Source organism: Oncorhynchus nerka, linkage group LG9b (assembly GCF_034236695.1).
Source record: "Oncorhynchus nerka isolate Pitt River linkage group LG9b, Oner_Uvic_2.0, whole genome shotgun sequence".
Lineage (NCBI taxonomy): Eukaryota > Metazoa > Chordata > Actinopteri > Salmoniformes > Salmonidae > Oncorhynchus > Oncorhynchus nerka.
This window is the reverse complement of record NC_088424.1, coordinates 26,947,010-26,968,190: the sequence shown is the minus strand read 5'-3', so window position 1 is coordinate 26,968,190 and position 21,181 is coordinate 26,947,010. Positions and strand designations below refer to the sequence as shown.

Genomic DNA, 21,181 nt, shown 5'->3' with positions numbered 1-21,181 from the left:
CCCCTCCATACATACGCACAAACACACTTGTTTTTCTATCCTCTTGGGGTCCAACAATTTATTTCCATTCAAAATCCTATTTTCCCTAAACCTTATGCCTAACCCTAAACCTAATTGTAACCCTAACCCCTAAGATCAAAGTAGTGTTTGTCCTCGTGGGGACGTGGTAAATGTCCCCATAAGGGAAAATGTTCCTTGTTTTACTATCCTTGTGGGGACTTTTCGGGATTTCAGGTGCCCACAAGGATAGAAGAACTAGGCCACACACACACCCCTCCCTTATGTACCTCAGTGATGATGGCGTTGTGTTGTCTGATGCGTCGGTACTCTTCCTCCAGGCCTACGTTGTGCAAGAGGGAGAGGGGCAGTGGCTTGCCGTCTCGACACAGGATGGCCTGGCACTTGCCCACATTAGCAGCGGTGAGGGTGAAGCAGCCGCCCGGGTCGGTGGGGTCGTGTCTGATGTGGCACAGGGCCGCCGAGCCACCCAGCTTCTGCCCTGCCGTACCCAGCTTCCTGTGGCACAGAGAATATGAGAAGGTTGAATTTCTGATACTGTCTAAATAAGAAGTTGTGTGTATGTGTGTGTCCATACTAACCTCTGCATGACGAGGAAGGTGTTGGTCATGTAGTCTTCTTCACTCTTGGTCTTGTGTAGCTCCTCGGCCAGCACATCGTTCATGGTACACTGCAGCAGGTAGGGCACTTCCACGTTCCTATCTCCATCAAACACCCCATAGAGGGCCTCACGACTCCCACCGAAACTGTTCACCGACAGGGCAGCCACACACAGCCTGGGAGAGAGATAGGAATACACGTGCAAAACGTTAATAATATTCCCTTGAGGTTGTTGAGTGTCTAAGACTTACTGTAGCTCCACAGCCTTCGCATCTCTCTTTCACATCTGTCACACACACAAACGCATGGATGTGTGCATGCACCCACATCCCCAGCCTCTTGTTTCACACACTAACTCTACTGCCCCCACATTGACCTCACCGACTGACGCGTTCCTCTTAGTCGCCATGGTAACCATGCTTGTTTTTCACATATGAAAGCTCTCCCATGGTGACCCATATGGTTCACACATGATGTGTATGTATCATGTGTATGTTACTCACTTGTTCTTGACACCCGAGGCTTCTGTGTAACCATGACTCCACACAGCCGGCCCACCTGACGCCTCATTGGTTGAGAAGGTCGGGGGCGGGTCGATGCGGAAACAGCGGATGTTACTGCAACAAGGAGGAGAGAGGACACTTAATAAAAAGATCACAGTGCAGGAACAGGTACACAGGCAAACAAAATAATTAAATTCATCTTTACTCACAATTTGTCTACACTAATAGAAGACTTACTTGAGTTGTTCCAGGGTTTTGTGGTCCAGGTTGAGGCGAGGGTTGCCACTCAGGTCCAGCTCCTGGAGTTTAGGAGGCAGGATCTCAGGCAGGCTGATCTCACTCAGCTCATTACAGCTCAGATCTACACACTGTGGAGAGAGGAGAGGGTTAAAACACACAGAAATATACAACCATCCTCACACATGAATATACATGCATTCACACACACGCGTGCGCACGTCCTGCCTGCCTGCCTGACTGTCCTACCTTCATCTCCATAAGCTGCATGACCTCAGGGAAGACTTCTATGGTGTTGGAGTGGGCGATGAGTGTGTGCATGCGTCTGCAGTTCATGATGGTGGTGGGCACCGTCTTGAGCCTGTTCCCACTCAGGTCCACCTCCTCCAGCTCCTCCAACTTTGCCATTTTACTACAGAGGAGGAAAATCAGTGAATATGTACCTAGAAGAGACAGTATATTGTAAGTGTGCTAGAAAAAGAAAAATGAGAGTAAAAGTTATTTTATGTGTGTGTGTATACAGTATGTAGCCTACATCTATCCACTCACCTGGCAGGGAAGGTGTGCAGATAGTTGTAGGCCATGTGTAGTACTCGGAGGTGTGTGTGTCCCGTCAGTAAGGAAACACACTTATCAGTCAGTCGGTTGTTGGTGAGGTACAGTTCCTGGAGGATGCTGTTGTTCTCCTCTGATAGGCTGGAGGGAGGCAGGTGCTCGAGCTTATTGGCCGAGGCATTCAGGCACCGCAAACTGAAACAGGAAGTGAGCCCAGGTGTCAGTATTTCAACCATTACACATATTCTGCCGGTGTAATAAATTGTCAGTTAGTATTAACATGTTTAGTCAATAACTGGGTAATAATTGACCTCTTGTCATCTTGCTCCATTGAAACAAACAAAGGTCATATTTTATCTCATCAATACCAGCATGCCCTGACTAATTGACTATTTGAGGCTGTTCTGATGGCAAAAGGGAGTGCAACTCAATATTAGGAAGGTGTTCCTAATGTTTTGTACACAGTGTATGTCTATAATATTGTTTTACCTGTCAGATTTGAGGAAGAGGTTGCAGGGCAGCTCTGCTAGCTGGTTGTGTTGTACGTCTAACACCTCCAGTAGTGGGCGCTCTACTCTCTCAGGCAGCTTCTGCAGGTGGTTGTGTCCTGCACTCAGCTTCCTCAGACTGCTGCTACACAGCAACCTGCCAGTAGGGGGGAGTGGAGAGACATCAGTATCACAATCAGTAACAGTGTCACTGTAACAATGGGCTGCATCTCAATAGTCAGAGTCAGACAGGGAGAGAAACAAGAGCTGCATCTCAATAGCCTAAAAGTGGCTTCCTCTTCTCCTTTCTGCCATCTGCATTAATAAAAAAAGTTAAGAACAGGAAAGGTGAAATAACAGGGGAGGGTAGTGCTTTTATTTCCTAGGTTCACATTCACAAATTTGCAGGTTTTACTATATAATTTCTTCCTTTGTAGACAAATGTCCTCATCTGCTTGCATGCACCTCCCCTATATCAAGGTGTTTTGGAGGTTCCATTATGCACTGCACTTCTCCACATACTAACTATACCACAGGACAATAGTCTACCAGTCTAACTGTCTATCCTGCCCTCTATCCACCTTTCATAGTGACAATAGTGGTAGGTGGATCGTTTGTCCAGATCTGCAATATGCTAACTTGCAATCCTACAAAGCTGCACAAATGTTCAATATAAGTGTAGAGACCAGGTGCGTCATTGCGCATGAAAGAACAGTGAAGACATGAGACACGCAGCTCAAACAGCTTCCCTATTTATCTTGTTTAGGGACGATACAATTATCTTACCTAGACTTGCCTAGAACACATTGCAATGAATAATTGCATTATTGTTATCAAGCAAGTACAGAATTCTCCTCTAGGCTGTAAACGGCAGTGAATATGTTATTTGAATAACGGGGCAAAAGCCCTGTGATTTTAATTTGGATCAGTTGTTAGTCTACTCTCAACAGTTTATAATGGTCTCGAAAGGCAGTGTAGAAGGTCAGTCTGGCTGTGTTTTCACTTCTGATACTGAGAAATGTGCTGTTGCATCATTATTTTCCTAAATCGTCCTATAATAATCTGGCCACATACGCTCCCAGCAGGCCCAGTTATTCAGGAAAGCTTAAAGTAAAGATTCACCCATTTTGAATGTTATATTGTTTTTGGTGCATCTCTGAGCAATGTTATATTGATTCTCTGGGTCAATTCATGCTTCCATGTGTATTTGAGATATTACCATTCAAGCAGAAAGACATTTGGCTGGTACCACGTAGCATTGAGATAAAGTCGCTCTCACTAAACTGGAAGTGAATATCGAACACGACTTTTAGATCACAAAAACGTCTATCATACATGTCAGATTTTGAAGACGTCGTCTTCTCTCGAATGAGCCATTGATTATATTTTAGCGATTTTCCTACCCCGAGAAATGAGCGATTTAACAGAGGGTATGACACATTTCTCATATTTGTCTGCCTCTTCAGTCCAGGGTGCATTGCATGTTGCTGTTGTGAATGTCAGACTCCACTCTGTGAGGCACATCGATCTGCAGGTTGAACAATGAGATTGTAGACTCCTAAATTGGAATTGCAGTTTGTTTAGGAGATTTTACAGCTAATTAGTGACATGCTGATATTGACTTTGGTATTATTGTGTGTAGATACGTTTGCTAGCTAGCTCGCTACCTAGCGAGAGCATTGCATTGTGGGTTTTATAGTCAACTTGAGCTGCAACAGATTGACAATGATTTTCACATGTTGCTACCAACCTTATTATAACGACAAAATGAAACATTTGTTCACAAAAAATATTGTTCTCACATAGTGTTAAATAACACTAACTAATAGGAATGATTTTTTCGGTGGATTTTGTCCTTTAACGTGCTCTGCCTCCTCTCCAATCCGAGCGGCTATCCCTGGTGCACCTACTGTAGAACCCGTAACGCTTCAATATTGTCAAAATATTTGTCATTTCACTTTGAAAATGTATTACATTTCATGTGTGGCATAAACACAACCAGTCACAATCTTTGAAGCTGATTAGGCCACTTAAAAAGTCTCCTGTAGGCTACCTGCGTACATTCGTCCCAAATATAATTAAGCATCCAAACTTTTGCAGATTGTGGTGTTGAAAACACATACCATGATGTTGAAGCAGCCAAAGTTGGTATGCTTTGCTTATTGGTTATGGTCCATTGGCACAGATGCCTGTTGTTGGAAAATGAACCTTTTAATATAATTATAAATATAGCAGAAAAATTTGTGATGGGGAAGAAATTGCTACAGTTACGTATCTGGATATTATTTTTGACAATATATAGTATTGACAATATCGCAATATTATTTTGGCGCTAGTTGCCTTTACCTGCACCAAAACTCCTTCATACTGTAGCCTGTTCTCCATCTTCTTTAAATAGGGAGCCCATGTGTTTTCAGCACATTCATTTCCATGGCTGAACTCATTTTCTTGACCCTCTGTAGCAAATCGCAATAAAATCCCGGTATCGAATCGCAATACATATAGAACCATGAGAATAGCAATACATACTGTATTATATCGGCACCTAGGTATCGTGATAATATTGTACCGTGAGGTCCCTGGCTATTCGCCGCCCTAATAAAAATGATCATTCTCTGCAGCAGGCTCTGATCGTAGTGTACAGAGCATTCGGAAAGTATTCAGACCCTTTTCCCACATTTTGTTATGTTACAGGCTTATTCTAAAATGGATTAAACAGGCAAAACCTCAAGCTTCTGGCCCGTAGCCCCGCACAGCATCGACGGCGCCACAAAAGCTGAAGTGGCAAAGTCAATATCCACATTTATAAACGCAGAGCTGCTACAGTTGTTACTTGTCGTCGTAAACATCATTTTCAATTCATTATATGAGGGGGAAGGGTGTGCACATTTATTTGATTTTTTTAACAGTACAAGGGGAGAGTCATTTGAAACTATTTTAAATGTTGGGTGGGGGGCACCTCCAGTTGGACCAGCCCTCCCCAGTAAATGGCCCTCGAAATATTTATTTTCAACCCCCCCCCCCCCAAAAAAAATATTTATTTGTACATTTGAAATTTTTGGGGAACTCAGTCGGGGTTTTCAACTTACTGTTGCGAGATAGAATAGTACAATATCTAAATTTGGTTGTGCAGCAGCAGTTTTTACATTGCTATACTAGAGGTCAGCTATCTAAACTTGTTGTCATGGTTGAATTACCGTCCGGGGGGGGCCCCCATTGATTTTGTTAGTCAATCTCAGTCAGAAAACTGCAAACATTTCTCTCCACCCTATGGCAAAATTGCAGGAAATAAGCTAGCGAATTACATGAAATTAGTTATAAAATTGCTAAATCTTCTCTCTACCCCATGGTAAAATATATAGAATTGCAGAAAACGTTGATTAAACTACAACATTTTCTATATACCCCATGGCAAAATGTGCAGAATTGCATAAAATTAACTCTAAAATGTGAAAAAATGTTCTCCTCTGTCAAGAGGGAGGGCACTAAGATGTTTTTCTCACAATGTGGGGAGGGGGGGATAGAAAAAGAGAGTTAGAGAGAATGGGATGGTTGGGACTATCAGGTTGATCTATTGTGCTTGGTGAGGGACAGTACTGTCCATGAGCAGGGCACACAGATATGCAATATTCCATTTACTTTCATTGTTCTATACACAATGCTATGTGGCTGGAGGAGTCAATGAGACCACTGGCTGTGTCTGAACAGTTTGAACGAGCATCCTTGTTTCCTTTCCTTGTGTCCTTCCCTCCATGATCACTGATCTGGCAGGACATGAGAGGTTGAATCAACATGGTGGAATACCCAGCCAGTGCTTTGACATTAGTGATTATGAATGGAAGCAGACAAGCTGTTTAAGATAATTGAGAAAGAGCCATTGGGAGAATAGAAAGATAGATTTGACAGTAGTGAGACATTGGGAGCAGGGAACATGGAGAGAAACTGACTATGCTGTGAGAGAGAATGTGAGTGAAAGAGAGATATAATGGGAGAGAGTGATAGAGAGACCGACCGTGCTGGGAGCTCAGTAACAAGGTTGTGGCTGAGGTCCAGAACTTCTAATTTCTTTATCTCACACAGCCACTCTGGGACAGCCTCCATACGATTCCTACAGAAAGAGAGAGGGTGCGAGAGAGAGAGAGGGGTCAGGTTTGAGGAGACTGTGAGAATGTTGGGTTTAACCTCTTACAGTTGCTGCTCCATATGCGATATGTGACTAGAATGGTGTTGTAAACAACAGTCAACTTTCAGGGACATAAACATGTCTTATATCATCAGAAAGGTTAAATGATTGCTAATCTAACTGCAGTTTCCAATTTACAGTAGTTATTACAGTGAAAAAAAGGCCATGCTATTGTTTGAGGATAGTGCACAACAACAAAACACTTTTACCAAGGCAACTGGTTTAATAAATTCACCTCTGACGGTAAATAAGGTACTTACATTCAGTATTCTTGCTCTGATTTGTCACCCTGAGGGTCGCAGATATAAAATATAGGATAGTTTTGTTTGATAAAATATATTTTTTATATCCTAACACGATCCATGTTGTATGCAGTGTTTTGCATGAATTTCAACTCTTTCAACAAAACAACTTATGAACTCTAATCGGAAAAACATTGTTTAACCTGGTCAAATTCAGTTTCAGTGCAATCCTCAGACACTCTAGAAGGCAAACAAACGTGTTTCATCATTCTACATTACATATTGGCTACACAACACGTCAATTAGCCCATGAAGGTCAGCCATCATTACGTACCAATGAGACTAGCGGTGGTCACTTGATTGACAGTGTCTTGGTCCAATGTCCACCTATCATTTTGAAACATAGCTATCTAGATAGCCAATGAGCTGGACATTCCAGCAGTATGTGAACACCCTTTCTATGACAAACAGCCATCATGCTAGAGCTGTGCACAACAGTGTTCATTCTAAGGGTGAAATCAAACAGGTAGTTTAAGTTACGCAGCGGTTCGTTCTCTTCCACAAGTGGTTTTGGAAGGAAAATATCCACTTTTAGATAGTAAAATACGTTTTTGCTTCTCATGCTAATGCAGTTGTTCAAATGGTTGCATATATATATATATATATATATATATATATATATATATACACATACACATTTCAACCACTCCACAAATTTCTTGTTAACAAATTATAGTTTTGGCAAGTCATTTTTCAACCAATTGTTTACAAACAGATTATTTCAGTTAATCACAATTCCAGTGGGTCAGAAGATTACATACACTAAATTGACTGTGCCTTTAAACAGCTTGGAACATTCCCGAAAATGATGTCATGGCTTTAGAAGCTTCTGATAGGCTAATTGACATCATTTGAGTCAATTGGAGGTGTACCTGTGGATGTATTTCAAGGCCTACCTTCAAACTCAGTGCCTCTTTGCTTGACATCATGGGAAAATCAAAAGAAATCAGCCAAGACCTCAGAATTTTTTTTAGACCTCCACAAGTCTGGTTCAATTTCCAAATGCTTGAAGGTACCACGTTCATCTCTACAAACAATAGTACGCAAGTATAAACACCATGGGACCACGCAGCCATCATTCCACTCAGGAAGAAGATGCGTTCTGTCTCTTAGAGATGAACGTACTTTGGTGCGAAAAGTGTAAATCAATCCCAGAACAGCAACGGACCTTGTGAAGATGCTGGAGTTAACAGGTACAAAAGTATCTATATCCACAGTAAAACGAGTCCTATATCGACATAACCTGAAAGGCTGCTCAGCAAGGAGGAAGCCACTGCTCCAAAACCAACATAAAAAAGCCAGACTACGGTTTGCAACTGCACATGGGGACAAAGATGGTACTTTTTGGAGAAATGTCCTCTGGTCTGTTGAAACAAAAATAGAACTGTTTGGCCATAATGACCATCGTTATGTTTGGAGGAAAAAGGGGGAGGCTTGCAAGCCAAAGAACACCATCCCAACCATGAAGCACGGGGGTGGCAGCATCAAGTTGTGAGGGTGCTTTGCTGCAGGAGGGACTAGTGCACTTCACAAAATAGATGGCACCATGAGGAAGAACAATTATGTGGATATATTGAAGCAACATCAAGACATCAGTCAGGAAGTTAAAGCTTGGTAGCAAATGGGTCTGCCAAATGGACAATGATCCCAAGCATACTTCCGAAGTTGTGGCAAAATGGTTTAAGGACAACAAAGTCAAGGTATTGGAGTGGCCATTACAAAGCCCTGACCTCAATCCTATAGAACATTTGTGGGGAGAACTGAAAATGCGTGTGCGAGCAAGGAGGCCTACAAACCTGACTCAGTTACACCAGCTCTGTCAGGAGGAATGGGACAAAATTCACCCAACTTATTGTAGGGAGCTTGTGGAAGGCTACCCAAAATGTTTGACACAAGTTAAACAATTTAAAGGCAATGATACCAAATACTAATTGAGTGTATGTAAACTTCTGACCCACTGGGAATGTGATAAAAGAAATAAAAGCTGAAATAAATCATTCTCTCTAGTATTATTCTGACATTTCCCATTCTTTAAAATAAGGTGGTGATCCTAACTGACCTAAGACAGGGAATTTTTTACTAGGATTAAATGTCAGGAATTGTGAAAAACCGATTAAATGTATGTAAACGTCTGACTTCAACTGTATATGTTTTTAGATATGTGTTGTGTATTTGATGCAGGGCTCATCCGTAGAAGTATTTAATGCCGGGCTCACCCCCTGTTAAAATAAAGGTTCAATAAAATAAGTAATAGTAAACTTGAGTTCTAGTGGTAGCATTTTTTAAAGTTCTCTACAGCTATGTACTAGAAAATGTATCAATTGACCAATTTGGGCAAACTCGTGAGGGACACCTGAGAGACTTCATACTAAATATTATGTAGCTCTCTCATTCTTGAATGTATGTTGTGGGCAACTTCTAAAGTATCCTTCCTATCTCAATGTATGGCCTTTCCTTCGCATTTCAGAGATGAGGCAACAAATAGAAAAATAGAAAACACTTTGTTTTTACCAGATCTATTGTGTTACATTAATGTCACGTCTCCACAAACGTCAAAGTGTTTCCTTTCGAATAGTATCAAGAATATGCATATCCTTGCTTCAGGTCCAGAGCTACATGCAGTTAGATTTGGGTATGTCATTTTAGGCGGAAACTGAGATGAAGGGTCCTATCCAGAGGAGGTTTTAAGAGAGTTTGTGTATTTTCAGCAATGTTGAGTGTGTTTATATGAGGGCATTGACCTCACCTGGAGATGTCCATGTAGGTGAGGTTGGATGGCACTGGACTGACATCTAGCTCCTGTAGATCTGTAGAAGACAAACAAGAGCACTAAACCACCAGCATGTGTGACATGACAAATGGAACCAGATACTGTAGCTAGGTAGTGACAGAGAAATGCAGTGACGGAGATTGAGAATGACACAGGCTATTTACATATCTAGGATCAGTTTCAACTCCCCCAATCCTAACCGTAATTGTTGGTGTGGAAAATGCTAAACTGACCCAAGATCAGTGTCTAGGGGCAACTTCAACCTACACTATTACAAGTACAGCAGGCATAGATGGACTCTAACTGGGGACTCACCGTTGTTCTGTGCGTAGACAGCCTTGAGCATAGAGCCCTTGGCCTTGAGGGTGACAATGTGGTTCCTCTCACAGTGGAGGACCTCCAGGTGGGGAAACAGGGAGGCATCCAGCTCCTCCAGCCCGTTGTCACGCACATCCAGCTGGGTCACGTGTCTCAGCAGGTCTGGCTCGTCTGGAACCACCACCCGGATCTTATTTAGCCTGATGGCACAGAGGTCAGAGCTCTCACATAACTGTACAGTAGGCAGTATGGTCCGTAGCATAATTAACCCTCCGGACACAGACGTCAGATCAAAATCAATGTCTGTATGGATGGATACTTGATCGAGTTGTCAACTGAAGGGAATTCGATTTGAAATCAACTTTGATGACCGGTTGTCATTTTGTGATTGACACCTGAGTTTTATTGAAATTAACACATGAAGTATATTGAATCAATCTTCAATAGATGGTCTGATATTTCATATAGGATGTGTGACTTAACAAAGGTAGTGAGGTCCTCTCCTATACTTCAGGTTTAAGGTCTGACCTCAACGGCCCTATCAGTGTGTATTCACCATCAGGGTTACTCATTAACTGACCTGACACTTGGCACATTTCTACGTTTTTTTGTACAAGACTGGAAAAAGCTGCACCCACCGACAAAAAGAACAGAACAGACCACATCTCACCATCATCATCTCTATCTACACTCATGTGTGATCTTTGGTCCTGAGCTTGAGAACATGATCTAGAGAAAATACACATTATCTCCTAACACTGTGAGGAGTGATGTATTAACTAGACAAATAATGTTAAGTCACTCAAGGCCTGCTCTTTGCCAAGCAGGAGGGAGAACACCGCTCTAGTAATAATTACGAGACTTTCCGAACTGACTCTGTTTAGCCTGGTTCTTTTCCCAGCTAATTGTCTGTTTAGGGTGGTTCTGTTCCATACTGACTGTTTGTTTAGCCTGATTCTGTGAGATCATCTGATCCTAGATCTGTGGTTAAAGGCAACATGTACCTTGACCTCTGTGTCTTTGCCCGTTTAGTCTGGTTCTGTCCCATACCGATTGTCTGTTTAGCCTGGTTCTGTTTCATAGTGACTGTCTGTTTGTCTGGTTTTCGACTCAAACAGTATAGCTTCCTCTCAGTTTGAGTTGTGCAATAGAGAGATGCTGTAACTCCAGTCAAACGTGTCTACACATGGATGGGATTATAAGCATTGTGTGATTATATTGTGACCAAAATCAGTGAGATGAAATGTTTCCCTCCAGGTGTTTAGACGTGATTCCGGCTAGGTATACATTGTGATCAGATCACAAGACGCTTGGTGTTCATCTTGTGACCAAGTCTCCATGCATCTGCCATTTCTGTACATGCAATGGGAAGAAAGTGGGACACCAGATGGTTTGGGCTGGGTGCAAAGCCTGTTATCTGCATGTTATGAAGATACACTGTGACTGGAGATAGGATCTGAATAAAGAGTGCAAGAGTGTCTCTGCCTGCTTGCCTGTCTATCTACCTAGCCGCATACCGTAGGTCGACATGTTTGAACCGGAGCAGTCTGAAGCTCTGCAGCACCAGTGTGTCCAGGCTGTTTCCAGCCATACACAGTCTCTCCATGGAGGTCAGCCGCTCCAGCACCTGGGGCACGTGGGTAAACTGGTTGAAGGACAGGCCCAGGTAGCCCAGTCTCTGGAGAGAGCCCAGCTCACTGGGTAACTCACTCAGACAGTTACCGTCCAGGAGAAACGTCTGCAGACTGAAGGGAGGGAGAGAGAGAGACAGAAGGGAGAGCATGGTGTGAGTAGATAGCACTTTAACTTCATGTGAAAAACTTTAATGCATCAGAATGACTCTGCACATAGAATAAGCGTTATATAGTTCAGAGAGGGCGCGGGTGCCCCCAGCTTTAAAAAGTTAGGAGCACAACAAAACATTTACGGAGCACCAGAAAATAATAATACATGTTTTATTTGATTGCATATAGCCTCTATTAGGCTTATACTGTATGAATTAAAGCTACTTTGGAAGTACACATTGTACCCTAGTATCATATATGTAACCCTGTAAAGACATTTTTATACAAAAACCTGTCATTGAAGTTACAAAATTCATTGGTGGAATATTAGGTTTCTACATCGTGTACAAGCACTATTTATATATTGATGCATTACATTGAAAATTGAACACCGCCTCTTTAAGAAAGTCAAGTTTGTGAGTGACAATATCCAAGAGATCTGTCATTCATTAATTTCCTATGACAGAGGGTTTACTCTGCCCAAAATCTATTCATGAAAATAAGTCCACAAAGTGCACAATTTTGGTATGTTGGATGATGAGTGTCGAATTTGGGCAACAAAACATGTAATCTCTAATTTTCTACATGAACCTTATTTGATCGAATATAAGTTTCATAATGGTTAGGTTGTTGCAAATGCACTGAATTAAGGGGACGCACGTGCCATTTCAGAAACGTTATATCCGAGTGGTGCTGATTGTTCACACGCGTATTTCCCATATAGACACATCCAATGTGTTTCAATCAAATCAAGTACATGCACTGAGCTTGTCTGATGCTTTAAGCGCACTGTATGATGAAATAATTAAGACACAAATTACTTGAGGGAGTCCGACCGCAATTGATTTGATTGTGCTTGGGCCGCGCTCAGACTTGCTGCGCTGTGTTTTAAAAAAATGACAGCGATTGACTGTTACTAGCACGGGTTGCCTCTCTCCTCCATGCTGCAGCGACCACCACATAACAGCACCGTCACACTGTCCGTGTTGCTGAAGCTGCAACATAATTACATACATTTCTGACTGAAACTATCTGTTACTGAAATCCCTAATTTGAGAGAACACACAATTTTGTGATTCAAAATGTGTAAAAAATAAATTAAAAATCAACCAAGATCCACAAAAAAAGGACCTTGTGCATGTTAAGTAAAATAACAACCCAATGTTTATATTCCAGGTCAAATTAGCTGGCAACAGCAAGCTAGCTACATGTCTATGAATGGTTCATATGTGTTTCGACCTGTCTCCAAATGAATATAGTTGGTTCAGAGTTCGTTTTGATATTTCAACTTCAACCTGCGTGTCCTGATGACGTCTGGTGTGGATGGACAAAATCAACGTGTAAATGGGGTCAGCCATATGACAATTAGACCCGATTGCGTTTTTCTGCGCATGAGCTTAGCTAGCCAATGTCGCCATGACATCGCCTACAAGCGTTACTGGGAATTTCTATTGAAGAAGCAGTTTCTGCCCATCTCCATACTGTTCTGTCTTTGCTATCACTTTTTATTTCTGTGCCCCACATGTTTGGATGTACTGGTAATGTAACCAGGTTGTTAATTAACTAAAGAAGCTAAAGAAGTAACATGACTGAACAAGGTGTCAAATAATGCCCAGGAGCAGTTTTAGAACGGCCCGCAACATGGTTTATGAATGTAAAACATTGCGCTGGTAATATGGGTCATATCTTTTGAAATGTTTGCGCTAGAAACAAACTTTTCTTTTTGGTAATGGTGCAGCCTTCACAGTAACACATTGCCTCTATGGCACTCTGGAACAACGGTTCAGCGAAGCCTAACCATTACAACAATTATTATATGGGTAAAATGTTTTCTCGCACGGGTGCTCCCAAAACATCAGGCAGCACAGCAAAATATATAGGATTATATACAACCAAAATGGTCGCACTTTTAGAGCCCCGAGTACAAATCAGTTCAGATTTGTCTGACATTTCTCTTGTTCTTTCAGGAATCCCTGTCCAATGCATGGTGATCAAGTACAAATCAAAAGAGCTTCATTAAACTGTTAAGTCCCTTTTGAACACCGTTCTTCACCACATTCTGATACGAAGGTCAACCTCGCTACAGCCAGTAGGTGGCAGCATTAGCATTGAGGCCGAGAGGGCTTATTGGGGAAACCATAGGCTGTTTTCCAGATCCTTCCATCATATGAGAGGAGAGGTGCTCAGCTATGCTGCTGCTGAGAGGAAGCACGCATCACCTTATCACAGTCTCTCTCTCCTGTCCTAGATTAATGCCCCACTCTGAACTACTATCCATTTTCCCCTGTCAGATCATCAGACAATAACCTCTTAAATATTTATTGTATTTCATATATTCATAACATTTCAGAGAGCCTCCTGACAGTGTCTGGAGTAGATGGAAACTGACCCTAACCACTGATACAGGGTCAAATATGTCTTCTTCTTTAGGAGGTTAGGGGTGAGGTCATCTGATCCTAGAACTGTGGTTAAGGGTGACATTACCTCGACATCTATGTATATTCCCTCTGACCCCTTGTATATGTGTCCCAAATATCACCCCATGAAGTTAACTCAGGCTCTGGTCTGAAGCATCACACACTATGGTAAATAGGGTGCCATGGGAAGGAGCCTGTGTCTCTGTATATGCCCCCTGACCCCTAGACACTTCTGGAATCTTACTTGGTCATGGATCCCACAGCTTGGTCCACATTGGTCAGGTAGTTACAGCTGAGGTTGACCTCGGTGAGGGTGGAGATGTCACAGATGGCCATGGGGAACTGACCCAGCTGGTTATTAGACAGGTTGAGGCTCCGCAAACGAGAGAACCTGTCAGAGAGATATAGAAGAGAGGGGTGGTGGTGAGATGAGAGCGAAAAGAGATGTGGGTAGAGAGAAAGAAGTCAGCGGTCTGACTCCATGTCAGCGGTCTGACTCAACAGTTGAAAAGGAAATAGAAACAGAACCTTCAGCACATCATAGTGGAAACCTTCACATTGTCATGTTGAGAACAAGCAGAGCTTGTTGTCAGTAGCAACATCAGAGGCAAGTGGCATTTGGCTTAATGTCCTATAGTAGATCAGTGACCTTCAGTCAAGTCATCCCTAGGGGACGGGAGGATATATAACCCACCCCACATGGGCCGTTTGCCATGTTAGCATCAAAGCTGATAACCTCACAGACAAGTCTGCTGCCTTTTAGTCTGGTAATGCATTCAATTGCACACACACACACACACACACACACACACACACACACACAAATACACCCACATGCTCGCAGGCAGGCACGCACACACGTGCACACACACTCGCAGGCAGGCACGCACACACACGCTCGCAGGCAGGCAGGCAGGCACACCCTTCATCATTTGTTAGGAGGGAAAGGGAAGCTAGATGACAGGGGTACTGATTTGCATGGCAATTTAATTCCAGCTAAGTGAGGGAGGCCAGGAGGCTGGGACAGAGAGGGAGAGAGAGAGAGAGAAAAGACTACCTGTGTAGTCATCATCTCACACCATCTTTTTCCATTACTACCATTCCTCTCGCTCTCCACTATTGTATATACCATACTCATTAGTACAAAACTGTCTGTGTCTGACCAGCAGGGATGCTCTGTAGCAATTAAACTCTCATACATAAACAACCACATCTTTTAGGCACCAAACTAGCAGCTTTTCATCTGTCATGTCTGTCTTTTAAAATGGTAATTATCCCCAGAATATGAAACGGCAAATCATTATATGCCATGCCAGAGCCTCATTTCATCTTGAACCTGTCGGTCCTGGCACATACAGATGTTCTCTCATTATTTGATCAGTCTGTTGTTGTAACAGGAAATGTAAACTTGTAGTATATTAAAGGCTTCTAAAGTTTCTAATTTCCACTTAATTGTCAGACTTGATTTGCCCTAACAAAAAAATGTATCAACCCCTACAAAAATGTCCATGAGTTATTATCCACATAATATTTCACATTTCCTGTTGCTGAAAGATTATTTTCCTGCTGTGAGAAGCTGGTCAAATGAAGAGAGCAAATGTGTATTCAGAGTCGGAAGGGCAAATTCACACACTACTCTAATCTGCAATGATCAAACAGGAACCCACTGTTTCAGGATTCTCCAGGCCCCAGTTCTGCAGCCTTCAACCAACCTCACACACACACAACCCAATCTACTCTCTCACACACATACAATTCCCCACTCTGCTCTTCTCTCAGAGTACAAGGACACGCACGTGCAGTTAAATGGCAAATCATTTTCTGGCTAGTATCCTAAAATGGGCTGTGACTGGTGTGCGAGCACACACACACACACACACACACACACACACTGTCCAGTACGTCTTGGCTGTATGCTTTAATCTGGGGCTAGCCACTGCTGAGTCTGTTCCGGTATTCAGGGATGGAAAGATGGATGGAAAGAGAGCCTGGACGTGACACGGGCTTTTGGACGTTAACAAGGCGACACTCCATTTGAACTCCTCCTTCACATTTACTGGATTGGTTGGACAGTGCAGGACCTTCTCAGACATTTTTTTCTTCAGGTCAAGACCAGTATGTGGGGGATCTACTTTCAGGCGTTTCTTTTACACCTGCTATGTTAGGTTCATCTGGGGCCAGATGGTGCCCTCTGAGGAGTACTGAGAGGGAGAGTGAAGGAGGGAGGCAGGCCATATTAAAAGCCTCCCTGCAGAGGCAGACAGGTCTGGGCTACTCTAGTAGACAAACCAACCCAACTAGGCCCTGTCCTGACCAACCCAGCTCAGGCCAGCCTTACCCTGCCCAGCTCTACTAGGCCTTGTCCTAAACCAACTGACTGACACTACCTTATTCATTCATCTTAAGCCCAGCACTATTCTGACAATTCCACTCCAATTTAGGCTAGTCCAGTCTAGTCGAGCACAGTCTAGCTTCAGCCCTACCTTATTGTGGCCCAGCCAAACCATGCTATACCCAGATCCGTCAAGGCAGTGCAACCTTACCAGGCCAAGCCTAGTACCAGGCCATAAAACTCATCTCATATAATTCCAGCCCAGACCTTTCCCCTGGATGGTACCACCTACCTCTGTAGCTGGTGTAGACGGTGGTCTGTGGGGAGGAAGTTGTGTTTGAGGTTGAGGTGGGTGAGGTCCTGGCTGTAGAAGAGGTTGGGAGGCAGCTGCTCCAGACTGCAGCAGGACAAGTCCACAGAGTTGATCCTCTGGGACACCATCTGACTCACCGGGGGAGGGGATGGAAAGAAAGGGAAACCTGGTGTCAAACATGATTATCTCCACTGCTGGGATGTGTGTGTGTCAAGCTTTTTAAAATGAGAAAGTCAGGATGTCAACCGTGAGTGAGACAGGACCAAACAGGCCACATACTATCTACAGCACATCTACTGCTGTCTGTCATAGTGGCCCATCCTACTGCATACTTAATCCAGTTCCGCAATACTCGCCTTACCTCCGTACTCTACAATACTCCCCACACTGAACATGATTAACTAGCTACTCTACAGTCTGTGATTTGTGCTTGTGCCACTCCTCCTAGTTCCAGGTTCTATTCTGAGTGTTCCCCTGGGCTTCCATGACATGCTCGTCCCTGATAATATTTAGAAAATAGGTTTTCTGGCTTTGGCCTACATCACTTTGGATGAGGAAGAGGAAAGATCATGAGAGAGTGAGTATATATGTGTTACACCTCTGGAAGCTATTGTGGATCTCATATTGTGCCACTCAGAGCTGTACTCCTCTGCACACTGTGTGAATGTACCTTGGCTGCGTGTCTATGCCAGCGCAGGTGTTCAGTGAAGCTGTCAAAGCTGACATAGTAGGTCTGGCTCTGGGGCCCTGCTGAGCTGAACAACAGGGAGTGGCTGTGCTTCTTCACCTCCTCCACCTGCACACACACCGGTGTTAGGGCAAGAGAAAACACACACACACACACACACACACACACACTTCAGGGTAAGACATACAGCTGAATTCGGAAGTTTACATACACTTAGGTTGTCATTAAAACTTGTTTTTCAACCACTCCACAAATTTCTTGTTAACAACCTATAGTTTTGGCAAGTCGGTTAGAACATCTATTTGGTCCCTGAGCCAAGTCATTTTTCCAACAATTGTTTACAGACAGATTATTTCACTTATAATTCACTGTATCACAATTCCAGTGCGTCAGAAGTTTACATACACTAAGTTGACTGCATATAAACAGCTTGGACAATTCCAGAAAATTATGTTGAGGCTTTAGAAGCTTCTGATAGGCTAATTAACATCATTTGAGTCAATTGGAGATGTACCTGTGGATGTATTTCAAGGCCTACCTTCAAACTCAGTGCCTCTTTGCTTGTCTCAAAAACAAAATTGTAGATCTCCAAGTCTGGTTCATCCTTGTGAGCAATTTCCAATTTCCTGAAGGTACCACGTTCATCTGTACAAGCAATAGTATGCAAGTATAGACACCATACGACCACGCAGCCGTCTTACCGCTCAGGAAGGAGACGCGTTCTGTCTCCTAGAGATGAACATACTTTGGTGTGAAAAGTGCAAATCAATCCCAGAACAACAGCAAAAGGACCTTGTGAAGATGCTGTAGGAAACGGGTACAAAAGTATCTATATCCACAGGAAAATGAGTCCTATATCGACATAACCTGAAAGGCCGCTCAGCAAGGAAGAAGCCACTGCTCCAAAACCAACAAACAAGCCAGACTACGGTTTGCAACTGCACATGGGGACAAAGACTGTACTTTTTGGAGAAATGTCTTCTGGTCTGATGAAACAAAAATAGAACTGTTTGGCCATAATGACCACCGTTATGTTTGGAGGAAATAGGGGGAGGCTCGCAAGTGAAGAACACCATCCCAACAGTGAAGCACGGGGGTGGCAGCATCATGTTGTGGGGGTGCTTTGCTGCAGGAGGGACTGGTGCACTTCACAAAATAGATGGCATCATGAGGAGGGAACAATTATATGGAAATTTGAAGCAACATCAAGACATCAGTCAGTTCAAGCTTGGTAGCAAATGGGTCTTCCAAATGGACAATGACCCCAAGCATACTTCCAAAGTTGTGGCAAAATGGCTTAAGGACAACAAAGTCAAGGTATTGGAGTGGCCATCAAAGCCCTGACCTCAATCCTATAGATAATGTGCGGGCAGAACTGAAAAAGTGTGCACGAGCAAGGAGGCCTACAAACATGACTCAGTTACACCAGCTCTGTCAAGAGGAATGGGCCAAAATTCACCAAACTTATTTTGGGAAGCTTGTGGAAGGCTACCCAAAACATTTGACCCAAGTTAAACAATTTAAAGGCAATGCTACCAAATACTAATTGAGTGTATGTAAACTTCTGACTCAATGGGAATGTGATGAAAGAAAAAAAGCTGAAATAAATCAGTCTACTATTCTGACATTTCACATTCTTAAAATAATGTGGTGATCGTAACTGACCTAAGACAGGGGATTTTTACTAGGATAAGATGTCAGGAATTGTGAAAAACTGAGTTTAAATGTATTTGGCTAAGGTGTATGTACACTTCCGACTTCAACTGTACACACAATGTAAGATAAATAGAAGATGAACAGACATTTGTATGACCATTGGCTGAAAACAAATAGAGTTTGACAAGACACAAGACAACATACACACCTTTTAGGTTTAGACACACAGGCTAAACATCTTTAGGGGCACTGACTGAACAAAGAACACACACACAGACGCCCACACTGAGGGAGAGATCATTTGTGTGACTGTTCTTGTCTCAGTGTACCAGTGTATTGTTATTTGTCATGTTTTTGTGGACCCAAGGAAGAGTAACTGCTGTTTCGGCAAAAGCTAACAGGGATCCGAATAAACCAATAATAACCCAGGGACTTTTCAGTAGACCAGACAATCCCTATTTGTGAATCTCTTCTATTTAACAGATCATGGCTCTGTTTAGTGACATCAGCAGCAGAGATTAAGATGTTCATATTAAATGGCCTTAGTCTGCAATTTTCCGTCAAGCGTAAATATAGACACACACGAACATGTATGCACATGTAGATAGGATTATAATTGCATACGCAAACACACACATACGGTACATGCACTCATGCACACACACACTGTGGAGATGAATGGTGATCTAGAGGTTGTGTCTTGTGCATTACATGATGTTTGAGCTGTGGATGTGGTGGGATGTGGACAGTCCTTTGTATAGCTAGCTACAGTGTGAGGCAGGGTGATCGAAAGCCTCTTTCAGGAGGGCCCTTAGGGCTGATTCAATGGGCCGGTCTATCCTTCCCTGCTGCTGATACACAGCCATAAAGCCATAAAGGGATAACAGCCATTAACCAACGGCAACCTCCCTAATTCCCCTTTTGGAATGAGAAATGCCAAGCCAGAAAATGTATTTATAGGGAAACTAGGCAGAACCACGATAAGACTTAAATTGGAAGACAAGGTAAATAGGCTGAGAATTCATTGAGGGTATAGAGTACTTCATCATGTGGGGAAAACAGATAAGAAATAAGACGTTGGAAGAGTTAACATTGATTTGCAATGATGGCTTATTGGCCCTTCACCAGGATTCTGTCCCTGAGTTGATTAAAGACTGTTGATTTATCTCTATGATTGCACACTGATGACACACAAATGAAGACAAATGGAAATGGAATAGGAAAGTTGGCGATGACACAGTAAAGGGAGGTTTGTTGAAACTTTGTGATTCTACTGAATGGGGATGTCTATTTTAGTCATTCTATTTCTATGGGGTAAGTAACAGCAGTCCGTGTCTTACTGTACCTTTCCTCCGATGAGGGGCAGGATGTGCATCTTGCCCGTGTGGCTGTCTTTGACGGAGGAGACGATGAGGCAGGTGCCACACAGGATGACCTGGCGTCTGGTCCACCGGTTTACTGGTAGCAGGAGTTTCCCTTTGCGGACGTTATAGGTCCCCGACAGCTGCACGCGCTCCGAGCTCTCAATGCTGTGGGGCTTCCCTGGAACATACACAAGGAGAGGGAGTTAGCATAGTTAGCATCCAGCTAACATAAAACACAGCTGAGGGGGATACAGTTAGCATCCAGCTAACTCAAAACAGGGCCAGTAGCACAGAGACCTGAGTGCTGCCTCAGTACTTAAAGTATCTATTAGCCTGATGCTAATAAAGTGACATAGTAATAATGTATTACTATAAAGAAAAATAATAATATTTTTTTATGTACATACAGTACATATAATATACACTTATTGTACAAAACATTAACGACACCTGCTCTTCCCATGCCATAGACTGACAAGGTGAATCCAGGTGAAAGCTATGCTCCCTTATTGATGTCACCTGTTAAATACACTTCAATCAGTGTAGATGAAGGGGAGGAGACAGGTTAAAGAAGGATTTTTAAGCCTTGAGACATTTGAGACATGGCTTTTGTATGTGTGCCATTCAGAGGTTGAATGGGCAAGACAAAATAC

At 43.0% G+C, this 21,181-nt stretch overlaps 1 protein-coding gene across 1 annotated transcript in view; it reads right to left on the bottom strand.

The window, feature by feature from the left end:
* LOC115114524 (PH domain leucine-rich repeat protein phosphatase 1-like) overlaps positions 1-21,181 on the bottom strand; it is an 82,592-nt gene that overhangs the window by 2,801 nt on the left and 58,610 nt on the right. Inside the window, exons 2-16 of the mRNA XM_029642829.2 lie at positions 20,510-20,706; positions 17,491-17,616; positions 16,800-16,948; positions 14,420-14,566; positions 11,492-11,719; positions 9,972-10,174; positions 9,633-9,693; positions 6,414-6,509; positions 2,403-2,558; positions 1,908-2,108; positions 1,608-1,770; positions 1,359-1,489; positions 1,122-1,235; positions 600-794; positions 288-516 (exon numbers count right to left, since the gene is read on the bottom strand). Coding sequence (XP_029498689.1) covers positions 288-516; positions 600-794; positions 1,122-1,235; positions 1,359-1,489; positions 1,608-1,770; positions 1,908-2,108; positions 2,403-2,558; positions 6,414-6,509; positions 9,633-9,693; positions 9,972-10,174; positions 11,492-11,719; positions 14,420-14,566; positions 16,800-16,948; positions 17,491-17,616; positions 20,510-20,706 — 2,396 coding nt within the window. The remainder of the gene's footprint in view (positions 1-287; positions 517-599; positions 795-1,121; positions 1,236-1,358; positions 1,490-1,607; positions 1,771-1,907; positions 2,109-2,402; positions 2,559-6,413; positions 6,510-9,632; positions 9,694-9,971; positions 10,175-11,491; positions 11,720-14,419; positions 14,567-16,799; positions 16,949-17,490; positions 17,617-20,509; positions 20,707-21,181) is intronic.